The following is a 22,843-nucleotide window of genomic DNA, read 5'->3' as shown; positions in this document are numbered from 1 at the left end:
ATTGAGATAATATCTGGACATAAAGGCCTAATAGTTGGCGACTCACGAATCCACCACCAACTAGTAAACGCATATTCAGAGAGCTCCTTCTTCTGGAATCAAGGCCCAGGGAGTCACATTATAGTCTTCCAAATTCTGGTCAGGAAACTTCAACTTTACATGCTGATTCTTGTTGAAAGGTAGGAGAACAAAGTACGCAGTATTTCTAATTGCTAAATCCTTGCTGTCAGTCTTAATAGTCAAGGTTGGATGGGGGAAAAGGGATTCCAAATGTCTTTTACTACTTGTTGCTAGACTGAGAGTGGGTGTGACATGGGCTCTAGGACCTGGAGTTGCAACAATTCAGCATCCGCTCAATGTCTCTTAAACTTTACCTTTCTATCTAAAAAGAATATATATAAGACAACAAGCAAGACATAATTTTAATGAAATATTCTCCCCTTGACTTCAAAGAAGGGATGATAACTAAGAGATTCAGTTCCAAAAGAAGTTTCATTCACTATACATACTAGACAGTGCCAGAGCTGAACGTGCCAGTGCTTCCTCAGTAACACTTTAATTACAACACCATAAAACACCTCACAGCCATATGCCAAGTACTGTAGATAGACATAACACAAGGGGGAAGGCTGGAGCAGGCAAGATGATGGGGGAGCTTCTACCTCAAGCTTCAAAATAAGCCCTCTAAGAAATTTTCCTCATTGATTAATGTACAGAAATAACTTTAAGAAAAGTATCACAGCTTGAAAGTTAAACCTGAGAAAGTTAGGATAGATCATCTTCCAGACTCTTCCAAAAATCAATCACCAAGACAGATGCAATGATCCTCTTAAGCCTCTCGCCACCTGATATACTAGGGAAAACTACTACCAGTGTGATCTTTGGAAGATATGAAACACCATCCCCCAAAGATCTAAAACTGGACACTCTTCATTAAACAGTTTATTCTAAAAGAATCTCAACTAGAAAGCAGATTGATTATTCTACCATTTGAGTTAAAAGGCAGCAGGAAAGTAAAACTAACATAGCCCCCTTACTATAAGAATGATCCCAGGTCTGTGAGACTTAAAATGACATTTTCATCTTTAAGTATATGAAGGTATTCGTATATAAATGATTTCTGACAATATTACAATGTGTTGCTAGATGGTATATGGTCTGCTTTGAAAGTAGAATAGAATCCCATCCTAAAATTATTTCACATTGCTCTTGTATAAACGGTACTTTAGGTTCTAGAAGGTTATGCTTCTCAGACAAGGTACAAGGTATATGATTTGCTGTTTACAGCCTTTGGAAAGGGCATATAATTATGAAGAGATAACTCCAATTATGAAATCCAATCTGTAAACGTATCTTAAAAATGCAGGCTGTACATTTAAATTTTTACTTTTAAAGTTTAAATTAAAAAATGTTCATTCTTAATGAACTTATGGATTTATTCATTTAAAAGTCTTTCAGAGTTAAAAAGCTTCAGAGTTAAAATTGTCGTCATTATTTTCTTTGGTTCCAAATAGCACCAAACTAGACCAGAAGATTAAGCTATTATTTTAGAAGGGGGGAAAGGGGCTGAAAACAATGAAAGAGTTTCCAAGAAGAACATTTAGGCATTAGGAATAATATAGCTCTTCTTTCTCAAATTATGTTTCTGGCTTCTTTAAGAAAGAATGAAAACAACAGTCTCTTCTAATGATGGCATCTCACCACTTCTTAATAAGTAAAAACAAAACCAAAAAACACTTTCAAGCTTGCCATTAAGACTGAATTATTTTACCCTTTCTATTTCTATCATTTTCCTTCTTCTCCCACTACATGTCATACAATATGCTATTTACTGATTTTTTTTTTCCTGTCAATGTTTTTTCTTAATAGAAATATGGATTTCTTACCCCTGACTTATGTGCTCAAAAGGTCAACAAGGTTGCTCTTTTACAACAAGGTAAGGCAGTCTTTTTTGCTGTCTGCTTTTGAAAAGAGGTACTAACAAAATTCTTATAAAGACACTGTCCTTCGATAAAAATACGTAGGAGAAACATGGGAAATATTCAATACTCTGGAAGATTTTTAAAAGGTATCTCTCATAGCAACAGAAAGTCAAAAAAGAAATGAAACTCTAAAATACTACTTAAGCAGAGAAACAGGCGAAAACCAAGCAGAAGATGATATAAACATGAAAGAAATGATGGAAAACAAAAAGTGCTTAAAATTAAGTAAATGAACAATGTATTTGTCTCTTGATGTATATTTATAACCTGCTTGAAAGTAAAGTTGCTATTTTTTCTCTAATCACAATATACTCATGAGTATTTTGAGGGTGCCTACTTCTCCAAAGACAGCAGAAAACAGCACCATTTTTATTAGTGGTATTCTAGACCAATTCTTCCTCTTTTTTTTTTTGCTTTACCAGCTCTCAGATCCTTTGTTTTGCCAGCATGCTATAATGTTCAAAGCACAGAATCATGCAATACAATTGGCATAAGAAACGGTCTTATAATTACATATTAATTTCCTTTATTCTTTAACAGAATATTCATTTTATTAAGAACAGCACACATACAAATGTTTGCAGCTAACTTTCCATCCAGGTAGTGTCTCTGATTAGAACATATAAAATGCCATATTCATTTGCTCTTCGGGTCTTTCAGGCCTAGAACTCTGCTTCTGACAGTGGCACAAAGACACGGAACCGCAGGCAAATGTGGTTGTTATCTTCCATGAGCTCAAATTCAAAACAGAAGATGAAAATATACACAGCAACTTTTTAATATCACCCTGATTTTGGCACTACTGAGCGAGCAGACTTCTTTTTGTTTTCATACACCCCCGCCGACAACACACACAAAATCCTCAAGTTTGAAGTAGAGACCTTAATACAGTTTATTTGTGCATATCTTCTCCAAGTTGAAAATAAAATCTTTTCAGTTTATCTTACATAGCAGCCTTTCAGTTGTCCTCTAATAAATCTACAGATCTGTTAAGTTATTCTTGAAGAACAGTTAAGTATTTTAGTTATAGTCACACTACTGAATTGTTTTTTCATCTTGATTCAAACTCTCAAGAGACCACTCTTTCAACATCTTAAGAGGAAGTATTACATTCAAATACTTTTATCTGGCAGGCATGGAGGCGAGAATCATTGGTGTGTTGTTCCCAGGAACATACTGAACAACATATTCATCACATTTCTTTTTTTTTTTTTTTTTTTTTTTTGCGGTACGCGGGCTTCTCACTGCTGTGGCCTCTCCCGTTGCGGAGCACAGGCTCCGGACACGCAGGCACAGCGGCCATGGCTCACGGGCCCAGCTGCTCCGCGGCATGTGGGATCCTCCCGGACCGGGGCACGAACCCGCGTCTCCTGCATCGGCAGGCGGACTCTCAACCACTGCACCACCAGGGAAGCCTTTCATCACATTTTGACTATTTAGTTTCTTGGAATCACATTAACTGATAACTTTGTAAACATTTTGAGGAATTACTAAATCTTCTAGGAAGCAATGATCTTTAAACAGAAAATCAATTCATCAAAATTTATTGAATCAAAATTTTACCAAATTTAAAGAATAAAAATAACTGCCAAGGATTGACTTCAATTGAACCTAAGAAACTAGCAAAGGAAAAAAACATCTCAAAAGTTAAAACCATCTTTGAACACACAAGTTTGCACTATATTAACACACTAGTTGAGTTTCTTACTTAATAAGCTCACAAATTTAATGTTTACTGAATACCCATCCAAACTGCCAAGCACAAAATCAAAAGTAGAAAAGGCTGAGTCCCTCTTTTCAAAGGGTTCATAATCTAATTGGGGAAAGATGAAAAATATCCAGAAAGAAACTTTTTTTTTTTAAAGGAAACAAGAAACACACACTTGGGGGAATCAGGGAAGCTTTTCCGAACAAATCCAGAAATTTGGATAGACTGGGGTGGGGGGTGCGGGGTACGGTGATACCACAGCATGGTCCAGAACATTTACAAAAGCAAGGAGAAAACCACAGACATGGTATGTACGAAGAATCGCACACAGCACCCTGCTTAATGAAGGAGATGATCTCAAAGAGCAGTGGGAGACACAAAGGATAAGCAAAAATGGGCCACTTTCAGGGCCAAAACTTAAACTTGATCTTAATAGTAATGCAGGAGAATAGTATTTTTACCAGGAAAGCAACAAAACAAGTGATACTTTAATCAGTTTGTACTAGATGGATTAGAGGAGAAAGGTGATCTAGATAAAGGACATCCAGTCGAAAGACTACTGAAATAATTTAGATGTGAAGTGAAATCCAGCAGAATAAAAAGGTGACAGTAGGGCTTCCCTGCTGGCACAGTGGTTGAGAGTCTGCCTGCCGATGCAGGGGACACAGGTTCGTGCCCTGGTCCGGGAAGATCCCACATGCCGCAGAGCGGCTGGGACCGTGAGCCATGGACACTGAGCCTGCGTTCCACAACAGGAGAGGCCACAACAGTGAGAGGCCCGCGTACCGCAAAAAAAAAAAAAAAAAAAAAAAAAGTTTAAAAGGTGACAGTAAAAATGGACAAGGTGAAGAGGCTGTGCACAGGAAGACACATGACTTTACAAGAGACTTGATGAAAGAGATAAGGGGCTTTCAAGACTCCAAGCTTCCAAAGTTCAGGAGAATAGTAATACAATGGAAAAAATGGGAAATCTGGGAGACAGATTAGTAAAATTAAATGGAAATACTCTAAAGATGGTTGGAAATTAAAGACTAGAACTCACAAGTGAGAATGGGTATAAGAAATTTTAAATCAACATGGAGGTAAAAAATTTTGAAGCAGCTGTATGATTAATCTCATAAGGAAAGTCACAGTTTCAAAGAGGAATTGGTCAACATAAATGATAAAAAAAGTAAAAAAGAAAAAAATTGAGAAAAATGAATTATTGGTGACCATCACCAAGTTGTGCTGCCTTCCTGTCCCTGCTGTAGTGAGAGGTGGCTTAAAAAACACCTTCAAGTATACCACTCTTGCTTGATACATCTCTTTCCTGCTAACTTTTTGACTATGATTTTTGGCAGAAGAATAAATCATCTACAGCAGCTCAAAGAAACGCAAAGCAAAGTAAACTGGGCTCAGAGAGGTAGACTAAACTATCCTGAAGGAAGAGCCTCGGGGGTTCCTCTGAAGCACATTAGAGGCGCTTTAAAACACCTAACACTGATCAATACTCCCCAACAAAATTAACCAAAACGAAATCTCCAATTAGAGCAGCAATTCTAGGGTTACACTCTTGTTTAAAATAATGAACTGGGACTTCCCTGGTGGCACGGTGTTTAAGAATCCGCCTGCCAATGCAGGGGACATGGGTCCGAGTCCTGGTCTGGGAAGACCCTACATGCCGCAGAGCAACTAAGCCCGTGCGCCATAACCACTGAGCCTGCGTTCTAGAGCCCGCGAGCCACAACTACTGAGCCCACGTGCCACAACTACTGAAGCCCGCACGCCTAGAGCCCGTGCTTCGCAACAGAAGAAGCCACCGCAATGAGAAGCCCACGCGCAGCAACAAAGACCTAACACAGCAAGTAAAATAAAACAAAGAACTAAAATAGATAGCCTTTAAGTCTAGAAAGCAGGAAAACCATGCTTCCTGAGGTAGGAGCCTGCCTGGAATTTTCTCACTGTACCACTGGAGGAGCTGTAGCACTGCTTTGCTCCTGAACTTAACACTGGGGCAGAACTGAGAAGCTCAGTAGCAGGGATCCTATATAAAAGAAAGTAAAAGCCCTACAAGCTAGGGAAGAAGGCAAAGGTTTTGTAAGCCAATTGAAAGAACCGACTTTCTCACATGCTATTTCCCTCCACATTCCATAGATTTTCCTTACTTATTTTGTTGCAAAATCTTGGTTTGTAGTTCACTTTTCAAAATATTGCAAAGAAAGCCCACAATTCAGATGCTATGTTATGTTGCTCAACTACCAAGCTTAAGCTGTGTTTGAGTACAGGTAGTTTTTTAAAAACAAAGCTTATTTTTCTAGTTATTTACCTGTTTTTAAAAAGGCCAATATGGAACTTTATTCTGGAGCTGCTATTAAAGGAACCATTATAACTTTTCACAACTCATAACCATGAATGTACTTCTCAACAAGAGAGTCCCCCTTTCCTGCTCATGTAACAGTTTTTCAGAACTCTGGCTATCTATATCTTCCCGGGCTATGATTAGAGGCTCCTTCCATCTTAAACATGATTTGAGTCTACAATGCTATGAAAAACATACAACTTCTTAGGCTTTAATTAATCATATGTATTCGTCTATCTTCAAATATCAGAAGATGCTAAAAAACAGGAAAATCAAAAATAATCCTATTTTCAAATGTTTAAAACCTCTGTGCTCAGCAAATATGGCAAAATTTAATGTTATATCTCGATAGTTGATACATGGATTTACATTGTTATTCTCTGAGGAGAGAAAGTCTTTATTAGACAGTACCAAGATTTGCCACTCCTCCTATGATTTAACATATAAAAGCTTAAAGAATTATCTATTTTGTAAAAAATGATCTGTTCACATTATTGAAAATGGGCTACCACATACAATTTCCAGTTTCCAAAAGTGACAGAGTATGTATGTCAACCTAGTCCATTACCTAACCTGATTTTTTTCTGACGAGAACACTGATCTGATGCGACTAGAGATTACCATACTAAGTGAAGTCAGAAAGAGAAAAACAAATACCATATGATATCACTTATATGTGGAATCTAAAATATGACACAAATGAACCTATCTAAGAAACAGGATCATGGACATAGAGAACAGACTGGTGGTTGCCAAGGGAAACGGGGTTGGGGGAAGGATGGAGTGGGAAGTTGGGGTTAGCAGATGTAAGCTTTTATATACAGAATGGATAAACAAGGTCCTACTGTACAGCACAGAGAACTATATTCAAAATCTTATGATAAACCATAATGGAAAAGAATATTTTAAAAAAGAATGTGTGTGTGTGTGTGTGTGTATACGTATAACTGAATCACTTTGCTGTGCAGCAGTGATTAACACAACACTGTAAATCACTTACACTTCAATAAAATAAATAAATTTTAAAAAAACAACACCGGGCTTCCCTGGTGGCGCAGTGGTTGAGAGTCCACCTGCCGATGCAGGGAACACAGGTTCGTGCCCTGGTCCAGGAAGATCCCACATGCCGTGGAGCGGCTAGGCCCGTGAGCCATGGCCGCTGAGCCTGTGCGTCCGGAGCCTGTGCTCCGCAACGAGAGAGGCCACAACAGTGAGAGGCCCGCGTACCGCAAAATAAACCCCAAAACATCACCACCAACAACCCACCGTATTCCTGGTTCAACTGTGTTTAATAAATACAAGACATCTGTACACAAAAGTGGAGCCCATATCTTCTCATATGATCCTCATATCAAGCCCCATTTTTCAGATGAGAAAATCCTCAAAGTATCCTGTTCTTCTATTATCCATGATCACACCAAATAAAGGATGGTAGCAAAAGAATACGAGGAGATTACAAAAATAAAGTTGCCCAGCTAAACAAATTACTATTTTGCCTTAATAAAAAATAAAGCAAAATTATCAATAAAATAAAATCATTCATTAAGAAAAGCAGGTCAATCTCTAAAGACCAAACATAACTTGGTAGCATCTGATTCAATGGTTCTTATCAGCCAATAGCAGTAAACAGTTAAAAATCAGGGCTCTCAAATTGCTTCATAAAAGCCTAACTTCATTCCTTCATGTTTAAAGTAAAACTTCCAAAACCCAATTTTGGGAAAAACATCTGAAAACAATTTCTGCAGTCTCACCATACTTTGTATATACTTTTATCGTATTGTTTCTTCATTGTTGTCAATTAATATCTGTAACCCTAAACTGGACTGTGAATTCTTTGCAGGAGGACCTAGTCTTCAGCCTTGAACCCTCAGAATCCAGCACCATGCCCGGAACAAAGCACTACAGTTTTACAATTAATGTATGTAGAATAAAGTGAATGAGGAGCTGCACATTTGTGAAAATCTTATTTTGTGTGGAAAATGTCTCTATAAAAATTTTCCCCTCCACACCACCAATCCCCTACCTTGTTGGGTTTCTTTTTTGTTTTTTTAACTCTTCCTGTAAGTAAAGAAGGATCTGAAGACTTCCTTCCTTTCCACCCTTTCTGCCTCTAAGTCTCTCTAAATTTTTACCCTGAAATGTAACATCTAAGAGTATTTTGCCTTCTATTATACATTTATGTATACATCTGTATCTCACATTAGGTTATAAATTATCTGAGAGTGGGGACCATGTGTTGGAGAGTAATACACATCTTGGCCCATTTTTAGTAATCTCTCAAAATACAAAAATTTTGTTGAATTGATCTAGGTTACCTTTTCGGCCTGTGACATTTTCCCCCAGCTCTCTAGTAAGTTATTCTGGAGCATAGTTCCAAATCAGAACACTGAAATGATGCTATAACCAAAAAAAAAAAAAAAAAAAAAAAAAAGGTTGGGACTTCCCTGGTGGTGCAGTGGTTAAGAATCCACTTGCCAATGCAGGGGACACGGGTTCAAGCCCTGGTCCGGGAAGATCCCACATGCCGCGAAGCAACTAGGCTCGTGCGCCACAACTACTGAACCTGTGCTCTAGAGCCTGAGAGCCACAACTGCTGAGCCCGTGTGCCACAACTACTGAAGCCCACACGCCTAGAGCTTGTGCCCCACAATGAGAAGCCACTGTGATGAGAAGCAAGCGCACTGCAACGAAGAGTAGCCCCTGTTCGCCGCAACTAGAGAAAGCCCGCGTGCAGCAACGAAGACCCAACACAGCCAAAAATAAATAAATTTATTTTTTAAAAAAAAGGCAAGAAAATTAATCCTAGGTCTGTTTTCTAAATGTATACACCATACTTCATATGATGAGAAAATCAAATGATTTCAGGCACTTAGTTGACACTAGCAGGCCAAAATGGCAACATAAACAACTCTTCAGGGATCAATTTCCTAGCAACTTCTACTAAACCTACAAAGAAGGGTCTCCTGCTGGGTATGGGGGCTGTGCACTTGTAGGCATGGAGAGAGAAAAGGCTGGGATGTGCCACTTGAGAGTACTTACAGCCTGATAAACGAAAGTATTCACCTGAACTCTGACCATAACTATCCACGCTGCCAAATCCAGCACTTTTACTGACTGCAATCAGTATGACTGACTCATAGGAGAGATGATCAGGGTACTTTATAAACAAAGAATTATGAAAATATAAGGACCACTGTACAAATATTGGGACCGACCATTGATTTTTTTCTTTTAAAGTAAGGTCCAACTTCAGCTCTTCTCTGGTCAAATTCTATTATACCGAGTTCTAAAGGATAGTCCAAAAGACTCTGCCTTTTAGATTTTTGCTACAGCAAATAAAGCAACTCATCAAGTTTTCGGTCAATCTCTTGTCAACAGTATTTGTGATCAAATTTCACTGAATTTTAAGCTAAATTCTTCTACCCATACATGCATATTTTGTATATTTTATATAAATTTAGTATTTTTACTAATTCAGGTTGCATCTCCTTTTGTGTGATTTTTAAAAATACTTTCAATCTACAGCATGACTATTACATGAACAAGGCCTCCAAATTATTAAAACCATACAGAATTTTTTGTCATAGCAAGCTCTCACATCTCATTGTTTTGTAATTTGTTTAAAAGCCTACATATCTTTCAAACACATACACCAAACATATCCAAAATTACCATGCACAACAGAGAAGAGAGCAAACACTTTCCTTTGTTATATTCTCACCAGAATCCTTATTTTAAACAAGGAGATAAAGTGATTCTTCCCACAGTCATTCAATAAAATGGAATATAATAAAGTCGTCACCGACCAGCTAACAATATCTAACAAAATTGATTTGAAGAGTTAATCAATGGTTAATGGAAGCCTTTGAGTTTCATTAGAGTATTAGCACAGCACTGAGCCTGGAAAAATGGTACACATACAGACACGTGCACATACATACATATATTTTAAACATACTTCTGATGTCTCTATTGAGAAATCCATTAACGTGAAGAAGCCTTAAGAAAGGCATCTTAAGAACCCATTTCAAATTTCATTTTATTTTAGAGTAAGTTTCCATACAAATCTTAAGCTATATACAACTAAGCTACTTCTAATACCAAATGTTAGAGTTCCTAAACAGTAATCCCAAACCAGAGTTCCTAAACAGTAATCCAATACAAAATTTAAATACAGGAACTACTTAGTGAGATTTTTCTGGAAAATTTCAACTGCTGAAAGGCAGTGAAGGGAAAAAACTATGTTTTGTATGAAAATAAAAAAGTTAAGTGCTAGCAAATTAGTTAACTTAGTAAAACCTCACTGAGGAATAATCTAAGGTATACAGGGTAACAACTGAGTCAAGAAGGGAATAAAGCTTTTCTCCAATAGAAAGCTACTTTAACAGAGCAGCAATTATTCTAAACCAGTATGTAAACTCCAACCGAGATTTTACTCTATTTTGTAGACGCTCACTATTATGTGACACCACTAATAACCACTCAATTCCAAAAACAACCTGTTCAGGCTCAGTTGCCACTTTTATCTTGATAGAAAAGGTACTGAAAAACCAAATAAAACCATCGTTTGTTAAAACAAATATATTCAGAAGTGTATAGTAAATATAAAAATACATGGAAATGTTTAAGAAAACAAATTAGGTGAATTTTAAACATAAGCAGTAATATTTAGTATGAAAAATATATTTACCTATGTGACTACCATAGAACTAAATGCCACATTGTTATAATTAAAAACTGACAAATCTACAAACAGTGTTTAACCCAGAACAGAGAACTTTTTCTCAATTAAAAAACCTCCTTTTTTTTTGGCCACGCCATGCAGGCTTGCAGGATCTTAGTTCCCAGACCAGGGATCGAACCTGGGCCCAGGCAGTGAAAGTGCCGAGTCCTAACCACTGGACCACCAGGGAATTCCTGAAACCCAAACCTCGTTTCCCAAAAAATTCAACTTTGATATTGAGAACATTTTTCCATTGATCAAAATCTAGTAAATTCAATTACCAAAATAGCCTAAATTACCTCTCCAATCCCAGTCTCTTTACTCCTTTACTTTGCCCTTATAGAGCACATAGATTGATTTTTCCAAAACACGTATTTTGATACAGCACCTTCACTCAAAAAACCTCAGTGTTACCCATGGCCAGATCCTCCCAGTGCTTAAAGGACATCAAGTTCAAATTCCTTAGCCTGGTAACCAAGGCTCCAACCTTCCTTTTTGGTCTCCTCTTAGAAGTCTCCTAGAGGAATCTTCTCCAGTCAAATCATTTTACCCACTGACTTCAGAATACCTCGTGCTTTCATAATTAACAAAATATTTTATTCTTCTTAACACTGTGGAAAGCAAAGCAAAATTTTCTAAACATGTTTAAAAGCTGGTAAGAATGAAATGTATTCAAACCTTATAGATTTTAAGAGAGTAGGTTAATGTCTAGTTATCACCTAAAATAACTGAAAAGATTTGGTAAAGAATCAGACCCACATCTTCTCTCAAGATTTTAAATACGCATATGGCAAGGCTTCCATTCAATTTCTGAATGAAAACTTAAGTGAAAGAACTAGTTCGGATAAGACAAGAGATTTTGGAAACCCTGGACAGTTTCTACATACTTGAACTTCCCTGATAATATTTATTCACCATGAGGACCCAAACTATTTCTAAATTCTGCAGGCCAGTAAGTTACCACTACTTTTCCAGGGTAAGTATTCCCTAATTCACCCTACAAATGTTTAAAAAAATTTTTTTGAGTTGTTTTAGAGGAAAAATAACTTTATTTTCATAACCACAAATAATTGGTAAGTTTTGGCTGTTATCAGCACACCTCTGAGCACTGAAGATATCCTAAACTTAAGAAACAAAACTTTAACTTTCTCCAAAATATTAAATAGTTTAAAACTTAAACTAAACCACTGGATTAACATTAACTAGAACATAATGGCATAAAGACAGTTCCCCAGATCCTAAATCCCTTTGCTAAGATATTTACTTTTGGGGACTTCCCTGGTGGCGCAGTGGATAAGACTCCATGCTCCCAATGCAGGAGGCCCGGGTTTGATCCCTGGTCAGGGAACTAGATCCCACATGCATGCCACAACTAAGGAGCCCCCGAGCTGCAACTAAGGAGCCCGCCTGCCGCAACTAAGACCCAGAGCAACCAAATAAATAATTTTTAAAAAGATATTTACTCTTTGTAGGAACAATATCTGACATTTATGGAAGAAGGAAAACAAAATAAAAAACCTCTTTCACAAAAAAGAAAACACCAAGCCTTGGTTTAAAATTCTCAGAGGACAAAGTATATATCAACTTGATACCTTATGGTAAATCAGTTTCTTACTGGAGACACTGACAACTACACAAAAAAGAGGGTGAGGCAGTATCTGAGATATCAGATCATCTACTGAATAATAGAGTCCTTAAACTAAGAGATCAGCAGCCTCTGGAGCTATATAACAGCTATCAAAAGGATTATCCCCATGTATCTCATTAGCAAATCTACAGCAAAGGTAGAAAAAAAGAAAGGCAAGAATCAAAGAAGAATATAGAAGAAAGGAGTAGAGAGTCAAGGGAAGAGTTGGGAGTAAGGACAGAAAGAAGGGGAGAGAGCTAAATGTAAAAGACTAGGAAAAGGAGGAAAAAAAATCAACAAAAAGAGAGGAGGTGTTGTTGAGGTACGTTTGCCTCAGGGACATTACTCCCAAAGGTAATATACCACTCCCAGTAAGTAACTCTCCGATAAGTTATTTTAAGAAAGTTTTAGGAAAACCATTCTTAAGAAATCTGAGTCCTGAGAAGATTTAAACCCAGAATCTATCTTTTTCTAAATGCTCTCAAACTGTATTCTTTTATCACATTTTATTACAATTACTGTAAATTATAAAATTTTGAGTTTTAGCTAGAATCTGTTTGATAAGTTCTAAATCTAAGTTTAAATTAACACCTGATTTGTAATGCTCTCTAAAGAACTGGTGAGGTGAATGGGCCTGGAGCTACTGGAAATACAGAAAGTATTTTAATGAGAAGAACTTAGTAAAAATTCAAAGTCAAGAAGAGTTAAAGAGTAGCCATTAAAGGCAGAATATATGAAATATTAATTAAGATTCTACTTTTGTTTGGTCTCTGCAAAACAAAAGGGTATTCCTAATTGGTCTGGGTATCCTCAGTAGGACTCACTGAGGGGATGTTAGTGAGAATTCTTTTAAAATGTTTGAACCTCTGAAAACAGTACTATAGGCTCCAATAATCTTTCAATGTCATGGGGAAGACTGTGTGACCTTAGAATCTCTTCACAGCCTTTTCTTATACCATTCTTTTGACTGGAGGGCTCAATAACTAAACAATAACAGGCACTCAAGTCTTTTCTTTTTGACTTCAGAATGTATTTTTATCTTTGTTCACCAGGAAAAGATGCTTTTCAAAACTGATCCACACCAGGAAGGTTTTACCTGAAAATATCTAACCATGAAGTAAATGGCATAATTTAGCCAGAATAATTTCTGAATCATTCTATCTCTAAATTCTGAATCAGAGTTATCACTGAAAGGTTTGGTTCTTCGGGTTTGGCTTTCTGTGCACTTTCTCCAACTTTTCAGTGACCTTACACAGCCATTATCCTTCTACCCTCATTCTTTACTTTCCTCCTATATGTACAGACACACACAAAAAGAATGTCAGTACCACTATGTATATATGCATGTATATTTATGTGTGTATACATGTATATGTGCATACACACAAAAATACACATGGCCAATATAAGAGTATAAACCAAAGACATAAACAACATTGCAGAATAGGAATAAATTCATTTATTCTTATTTCTAAGATAAAACAAAACTGTGGTTAGTTACTACAACTCACCAGATGGTTCCTCAGGCTCACTTTCATTTTCTTCCTCAGGTGGGGCTTGAGGGGGTGGTGGGGGAAGCTTCTTTTCCTTCTCTGCTTTAGCATTTCTCTCTTCTTCTGAATAATACTCATCTTCTGAGAGGTTGGCCAAACTTTCATCCATCTCTCTGTACTCTACCTATATGGAGATTATACCAGGGAAAGCTAAATACAATGGACATCTAAAGTCAGAAACTCAGTTTGGAACCATCAGTAAATATGAATTGTTTTCTAACTTCAATTTTTTCAGGAAAATAAGCAAATAACAAGGAACAAGCTAGCTCATAATAGGTAACCATTAAAAACAAAATCTCTCATGAAATAATCTTGTGTCAGTTCAGATTTAGCCCAAACTGTAACTTTTACATCATAGTACTGAAATTCAAATCAATGACTCTGAGGCTCTCTACAAATAAAAATTAATTGTGTTTGTGTGTGAATCTATACATATGTATATATCATGTTCACATACTGGAAGTTTCAACAAAAGACTAAACTAGCCCTCAGTCAGACAAAAGTACAGTTAGCTAGAATAACAAGTCTGTCTAATGCCAATCTGTACTTCTAACTACTATTCCATAGGTAGATAGCAAAAGAATTCTAGAGGGCTTCCCTGGTGGCGCAGTGGTTGAGAGTCCGCCTGCAGATACAGGGGACATGGGTTCGTGCCCCGGTCGGGGAGGATCCCGCATGCCTTGGAGTGGCTAGGCCTGTGGGCCATGGCCGCTGGGCCTGCGTGTCCGGAGCCTGTGCTCCGCAACGGGAGAGGCCACGGCAGTGAGAGGCCTGCGTACTGAAAAAAAAAAAAAAAAAAAAGAATTCTAGAAACCAAATTGAGGAGTGGGGAGGGTGGGCAGGGAATAAAAATTGCAAATGGCAATAGTCAAACTGAAACGATAAAACGGTACATTTGCTTAAAACAAAAACATAAACAAAACACTGGTGACCTAAGAGAGTTGAATGATGAGAGCAAAGAATCCTTATTACAACAAATTAAGGAGTAAGTCATGTGGATATGGAGACTACAAGCCTTACTACTAATTCACACCCGTTACAAAGGGGAAAACCAGGTAATAAGTAGAAAGAGGAAGCAGTCTTAATGAATGTTTTATTGGGGGGTAAAGCAACTTAGGATAGGGAAGATTATTATGGACCGCTTTGTTAAAATGTGTAATGTGGTATTACAAATAGTCATCAACCTTGGAACACTGTCAAATCATCATTTTGACCCCTACCCTAACAAGGAAGCTACAGAAACAAGAGCTCTCTATTCTGGACTGAATGAAAAGATAAAACGAATAAAATAAAAAGTATTTATTGGAGATGGAGACAGGGCAAAGACAACATGGCTTCCAAATATATTAGATTTCTGTGGATTATAGTGAATGTAATCTATTTTAACTTTTGAAATATCTTTGAAATTGCTCCAGATGGCTGGCTGCTATTATCTGTCTTCTTTTTTTTTTTTAAATGACATGACCACAGGATTTGGGTGGTGGGGGAGTACGTAGCTAGGGGAGGTAAGAGTTTTACTGAAAACAGGGATTGGGTTAGAAAATGGAAACAATTATGGATAAATTGAATAGTTTTGACCTGTGCTCTAAGAATTTTATTTAACACATGAATAACTGTATTTATCTATCAAATACTGAACTGAGAACATGGCACAATGCAGAAAATGATTATGAATGAGTATCTCTGCCCTTAATAAACTGAAACTCTAGTTGCAAACAAAAAAACCTGATCAGGTAAACATCTCAGAGACTTTACAATAAAATCTCCCAAAAATGCAGATAACAAACTTTATCCTACTTAACTGAGATTAAACTGTTAGGAACAGACCTCAGGATAATGGGTAAAGCAGCAAGGAGGGAAAAAAGTTTCAGAGGGAGCTGGGTTAGAAAATGTAATACATGTTTACAGTATGCAGCTTCCTTTCACCTTTTACCCCTCAACAGTGCTTGATCTCTCCCTGACCCAAAGATTCAGCCCTTTAATCCTCTGCCCATCAATCCTACCCATTCAATCAATAATCACTTAACAAGTGCCTACTGTGGAACTGGGCAATGTGCAAATTCTGAGACAAACACAAACAATAATATACGATCCTCTCTACTGAAGTAGTTCAGCTTTTGCCTAAGACACCACGCCCTTTGAAGGAAAAATGAATCCAAGATTAAAGTTAGGGAAACACTGCATTCTTTATAGGCCCCCTCTAGGAAAGTCATAATACATGTTAAAAGTAATGAGAAGTTTCACAGCAAAAACAATCTTTTTAAATATTGTTTAATCCAATGTTTTGATGTAGTAACTACTAACAAGGAATACACTTGGAAGAGGCTGGTCTAGAGCTCTTAGCTTTCAAGAAAAAAAGGAGATCAGAAAAATACCTAGAGATAGGAGTAAGAATATCTAAGGTAGTATTTAACAACAACAGAAAAAGAACTGTGTTCCACAGAACCCTTGGATTTTGGGGGGATTTCATTTACTAATTTTAAAATGTATTTTTAACATGAGTACTCATATGTTAAACTAAACCATAACCCTTTAGAGATCACCAACACATGAAGTTGTACTACTTAGGTAACTCAATTTTGGGTAGACTGAAGAATAAAATTTCTTCTGCCATCTCTGTTCAACTGAGAGAGTGTCCTGAGATGGCAAGACAAGCTAAAAACAAAGGGAACAACCTTTTGCACTACCACTACTTGTCAATCAGTACAATACTTCATAAACAAAATAAACTATTTATTATGCTTAACCTCCACTCCCAAATTTGGCTCTACCAAAACAGCCTCATTGTCTCAAAGACTGACAACTAAAATAAATGTTATAAACTTAAACTTCATATAAAACAGGCAAGTAGTATTTTATTTTGGGATTGTGCATAAAATTATATTTTGTAAAAAAAGGATTTCTCCACTTACAAAAAAGTTTAAAAACCATCTGAAAGAATAATACAAACTCTAAAAAATAAAAATTATTCCCCTGACAGAAAGAATGGATGCTATGAACAGAAAGGATTGGGAATCTTTTATCCCTAAGTAAAATCCTCCGACACTTCAGAGGTTCTACAACTACTATAACCAAGTACAAAAAGGTGTCCCAACAGGCAGATGAGTCAGTAGGGTACTTGTTCTTACCTGTACACCCGTGACTCTCAAATTTGTATCTCTAGTCTCTCCTATCTCTTCCACATCCTTGCTACAGTGATTCATTCACTTCCCAACCACCTTAAAGCTCCAGTCTTTTAACAGTTCTTCCTTGTAATTCACCTAGGGTACAAGTGCCAGATTAATTGTCCAAATACACTGTATTTTCAGATAGTTTAACAAATGAATGCCCAAACTGTCAAAACAGCATATAAACTCTCTAGCTCTAACTAGTCAAATTTACCTCTAATCATTTTCTAACACACTCGTCAAAATCATCCCTAAACTCCCTAAAAGCTACTCCCACCTTTTCTGTAAATCCAATGCCTAAAACTCAAGGCCCACCTCCTCTGCAAATTACTCCCTAAGTCTTCCAAACTTACAAATGTATCTTTCCCTTCTCTAAATTCTCATAGCACTTATGCTTCATAATCTAGTGCAATGCTGTCTGACAGAATTTTCTGAGATAATGGAAATGTTCTGTATCTGTGCGTCCAATAAGGTAGCACTAGCCACCTATGGCTATTGAGCACTTACCATGTGGCTATTTAGGATTAAATTAAAATTAAAAATTCAGTTCCCTCAATCTACTAGCCACATGGTAAGTGCTCAACAGCCATAGGTGGCTAGTGGCTACCATCCTGGACAGCACATATTTAGTATTTGGCTCTCTACAACCTAGATACAACTCTGCAACATACTGATCCCTCCAACTTATCTTGCTCCTAGAAGAACCTCATTTCCAATTAAATTCATTTGCCCATTGTTCCCAACATTCAGTTGTCCACTCTGGACTCCCTGTTGCTTCTCAAACCACTTTCTATTATATTCCAAGCATTTTTCACTTCCTTTTCTTCCCTAGTAATACTTAATCACTGGGTACCTACTTACTTATGCCAGACACTGCAATAAGCATTTTATTTACATTATATCTAAACCTAATAATGTTACAAGGTAGGATTTATTTTTCTGAGGAAAAGGAATCACAGGAGGATGAGTTAACTCCAGAAGTCCATCCTTTTCCAGAACACTTTTAAAAACTCTGTCCTTTTTCAAGGCCCAGCTCAAGACACCATTCCTTAAGCTGTGTGGTGTTCCCAAAGTCTCAGCCCAATTTAACAATTTCAAACCTTAAATAGCTTGCCATAATGTTAGCATAGACATTCAGAGGTGAATTTATGCTGAAACTAATGAAACTTAACCCTCAGGGACCCTCAATTGCATGGACTCCTTCCAATACCCTGAACCTAATTTTGATTACATAATTATATATATATATTTACTTATTTATAGAATTATATACATGTTTATGCATATATAAATTTTTTAAAAAAGAGGGCTCCCCCCAGGGACTTCCCTGGCAGTCCAGTGGTTAAGACTTATTGCTTCCACTGCAGGGGGCATGGGTTCAATCCCTGGTCGGGGAACTAAGATACCATATGCTGCACGGTGTGGCCAAAAAAAAAGAGTGTCCCTCCCCAAAATGAATAAGCTCCCAGGCTATAAAATATAGATATATCCTCTGCATAAACTCTTGAGGCAAGGTCTTGAAGCAAGGTCTATCTACAGTGGACTCAGCTTCCATTTTACTCCTTTATGGATACTCTATCCTTTGAGGTCTGCTTCCTCTGGTTCCCAAGACTAGCTATGAATACGTAGGTCAGCTTCCCCAGTTCTTTACTTCCTAGTTGCTCACCAAATAAACACATAACGCATTTTTCTTTTGAGAGTTTCAGAGCTAATCACAAAGGAAAATTAAACACAGGAGAATTACAAAGAAATCTTACAGCAAGCCCCAAATTAATCTAGATTCAACACAATCCCAATCAGAATTTCAGCTGCCTTTTTGCAAAAATTGATAAACTGATCCTAAAATTTATATGGAAATGCAAGAGATACAGAATAGCCAAAACAATCTTGAAAAAGAACAAAGCTGGAGAACTCACACTTCCTGATTTCAAAACATATTTCCAAGCTACAGTAATCAGGACAGTGTGGTACTGGTATAAGAACAGAAATATAGATCAATGGGATAGAATTGAGAGTGGAAAAATAAACGCTTACATTTATGGTCAATCAACAAGGGTGTCAATCATTCAAAGGGGAGAGAACAGTCTTCAACAAATTGTGTTGGGACAAGTGGATACACACATGCAAAAGAATGCCACGTACAAAAATTGACTCCAAAATGATCACAGACCTAAATGCAAGAGCTAAAACTCTTAGAAGAAAACATAGGAGTAAATCTTTATGACACTGGATTAGGCAATGGTTTCTTAGATGGGACACTAGAAGCAAAAGGGACAAAAGAAAAAATAAACTGGAAATCAAAATTTAAAACTTTTGTAATCACCGTATATACAGAACTCTAACTACTCAACAATAAAAAGACAACACAATTTAAAGATGAGCCATGGCTATGAATAGACATTTCACCAAAAAAGATATATAAATGGCCAATAAGGACAAGAGAAGATACTCAATTCAACATTTTTAGCCTACATATTAAAACCACAATGAGATAGCACTTCACACCCACTAGGATGGCTATAATAAAAAGACATTATCAAGTGTCAATAAGATTGGAGAAATCGGAACTCTCAAATATTGCTGGTGGGAATGTAAAATGATGTGGCTGCTATGGAAAACTGTTTGGCAGCTCCTCTATAAGTTAAACAGAGATACCATACCACCCAGCAATTCCACTCCTAGGTATCATACCTAAGAGAACCAAAAACATGTTCACACAAAAAACTGTACACAAATGTTCACAGCAGCATTATTCACAACAGCCAAAAAGTGGAGATGTCTATAAAATGATGAATGGATAAACAAAATGTGGTATATTTGTACACTGGGATATTATTTGGTAAGTGAGCTATCAAGTACTGAATGGAAGTACTACAACATGGATGAACCTTGAAAACATGCTAAAGCCAGACACAAAAGGCCACATGCTATATGGTTCCATTTACATAAAATGTCCAAAAAAGGCAAATCCACAATGACACAAAGATTAGTGAATGCCAGGGGCTGGAGCCAAGGATGAATGGAGAGTGCCTGCTAATGGTACAGGTGTCTTTTGGGGGTGATGAAAATATCCTACAATTGACTGTAGGATATTGTGCTGGTTGTAAAACTTTGTGAATATGCTAATAATCACTGAATTACATACTCAAAAATGGTAAATTTTATGGTATGTGAATTATCTCAATAAACCTGTTTTTAAAAAAAATATCTGAGGGACTTCCCTGGTGGCTCAGTGGTTAAGACTCCGTGCTCCCAATGCAGGGGGCCTGGGTTGGATCCCTGCTCAGGGAATTAGATCCCACATGCATGCTGCAACTAAGAGTTCACATGCCACAACCAAGGAGCCTGTGTGCTGCAACTAAGCAGCTGGCAAGCCACAACTAAGGAGCCCATGTGCAGCAACTAAGAGACCTACCATGCAGGTATGCATGCATAAATATATGAGACACCTTGTTCTCTTAAAAAAAAAAAAAATCTTATCATCTGGTTTCTGGCCAAATTTTCTATTGAAATAGTTAAATCAAAACCCAATTGGGCTTCTGTCCTCTATTTCATTTCAGAGAATTGGGAGTTGCCAACCTATGCGTTGGTTAAACCGCCCGCCCCCCCAAAGACTTCCCTCCTTTATACTTGGAGCAAGGTATTCTTGGAGAGAGATCTCTCAAAACTGGGCAATTCAATCTGAGGGCTCTCAATCTGGGCAATACTCAAGAAGCTCCTCATACACACTGACTTGGTATATCCACTTAAATTATATAGAGATAGAAAACTTGTAATATGCATAAATTACATAATTTTAAATATTTACTTAAAATTATATGTACATATACTTCCAGTTTTCTCAACTGCACAATGAAATCTCCAGAAAAGGGCCATGTCTAAAGTCTGTGCCCTACTACTGCCCCAGTGCCCTGCTCACTGTTGGTGTCACATGTGGTCCTTTGTTTCAGAGGCTGATGCCACCTTATCACATTTTAAGTGTAGGGCTTACATTCCAGTTCCACCACTTACTTAGTTTTGCGACTCTGGGCAAGCTGCTTAAACTGCATGCCTCGGCTTACTCATTCCTGAAATGGGGCTAGCAAAACCTGCCAGTTGGTGTTTAGCAAAAATAAAAAGTTGGTGATGCTTTGAACACAGCATCTGGCACCCAGAGATGTGAGTCTGTATATACTGTCCTGTGACAAAGCCTTTTCTTGTCGTATATTTACACCTTGACTAATTGATATTAACTCTATTAATCAGCTTCCTCATTTGTAAAACTCTACATCAAAAGATCGTTGACAGGATAAAAGGACAAAGAGCAAAACTCTCTAGCACACAGCAAAGGGCTCAAAAAAAAAGTTCCTTTTTTTCGGTCTTCGAGGCTAAGGCAATTTCTTTAGCATCACCCTACAGCCTCAATGTGCTCCCGGCCGAAACACATAAATATTGCTGAGCAGCTTCCAGACACATCTGTGGTCAAACAAATGATGTATGTCTCCAGCAAGGCCAACCATAACTCCACGTCAGGGAGCCATTTTTCCCAGTCAAGAAAATGAAAAGGTGTACGAGATGTAAATGAGTAAATACCCCTCCCCGAGATCCCCCTTTCCCAGGACGGCCCGGTCCCGGCATGAAGACGCATTCACCACACGCAAAGACCTTCCCTTCTCCCACCTCACCCAGCCAGCTAGTGGAGAGGTGGGTGGAGGTCGGTGACTGGGGAGGTCGGGGGGGCATGGGGCTCAAGGCCCAAGACCGGGGCTCGCGGGGGTGGGGGGTAATGCGGGCTGGACAACCTCGGGGAAGCTTGGCATTGGGATTTGCGGTTCGAGGGCGGGGATCGGGCCTCACCTTCGCCCGCTTGCGCCGACTGGTCCGTCGCCCCTCCGGAGTCTCTGCGATTCCCGTTTCCATGGGGGTCGCAGACCCAGGCACGACGGTAGGCCCAGCTTGAGGCCCGGCGGACCCCGGCGGCTCAGCCAGGCCCCCGGGGGGCGAGGCCCGCGGGGGCTCCTTCTTGCGGGGAGTGCGCTCCCCGGCCGCCCCCGGCCCGGCTTCGGCAGGGCCGGACAGGCCCGCGGGCGGCGCGGCCACCTCAGAGCCGTTCTCCGAGCCGCCCGCTGCCCCGGCACCGGCCTCCGACCCGGCCGCCGCCGCCGCTGCCGCCGCCGCCGCCGCGGCTGCTGCCTTCTTCCCAGACAACATCTCGGGCCGCCTGGCTGCGGACGGCCGTAAGGGCCGCTCGGTCTGTCGGTCCGTGAGTCCGGAGTCGCCTCGCTTCACTTCACACAGTCCGCGCGCTGCCAACCGCCGCCGCGTATGCACGCGCTAAGCGCGCTCCGCGCGCTCCCGCCGCGCCAGAACAATAAAGCCCGAGACGCCCATGGCCCCGCCCTCCCCGCTGCCATAGAGCGGCGTCCTCGAGGCTAGAGCGGCGCCATGGCAAATTGCACGAAGCTTTCCTAGAGCGTCTCCTTAGCCGTCGGGGTCGGTCCCAGCACGGTCCCCATTCTAGGGCTTCTGGGCCAGATTGTACCTCCGAGAGCAACCATTTCCTCCAGGGACTTGCGTGTATTCATAAATTCATTCGTTCATTCACTCATTCATTCATTCACCTACTCATTCGTCAGTTCAACCAATATTTATTAATGCTTACTACGTGACAAGGGTTTAATTATGAAGTTCTTGCTCTCAAAGAGTTTACAAGGGAAAACACTGATATGTAACTGGTAGATCATTGTATTTACTATTCATAATTGT

The 22,843-nt window shown here is 38.8% G+C and overlaps 1 protein-coding gene across 3 annotated transcripts in view; it reads right to left on the bottom strand.

Annotated features, from left to right (window-relative positions):
* KDM1A (lysine demethylase 1A) overlaps positions 1–22,407 on the bottom strand; it is a 64,821-nt gene extending 42,414 nt beyond the window's left edge. The window contains exons 1-2 of one of the 3 annotated variants that reach the window (XM_065893124.1): positions 21,935–22,407; positions 13,890–14,055 (exon numbers count right to left, since the gene is read on the bottom strand). In XM_065893124.1, the coding sequence (XP_065749196.1) occupies positions 13,890–14,055; positions 21,935–22,288 (520 nt within the window). In that variant the 5' untranslated portion in view covers positions 22,289–22,407. The remainder of the gene's footprint in view (positions 1–13,889; positions 14,056–21,934) is intronic. The other 2 variants (XM_065893116.1, XM_065893108.1) reach the window with 2 other exon arrangements.
* Positions 22,408–22,843: the final 436 nt, after the last annotated feature.

This window comes from Phocoena phocoena, chromosome 1 (assembly GCF_963924675.1).
Source record: "Phocoena phocoena chromosome 1, mPhoPho1.1, whole genome shotgun sequence".
NCBI classification, from domain to species: Eukaryota; Metazoa; Chordata; class Mammalia; order Artiodactyla; family Phocoenidae; genus Phocoena; species Phocoena phocoena.
This window is presented reverse-complemented; position numbering and strand designations above follow the sequence as displayed.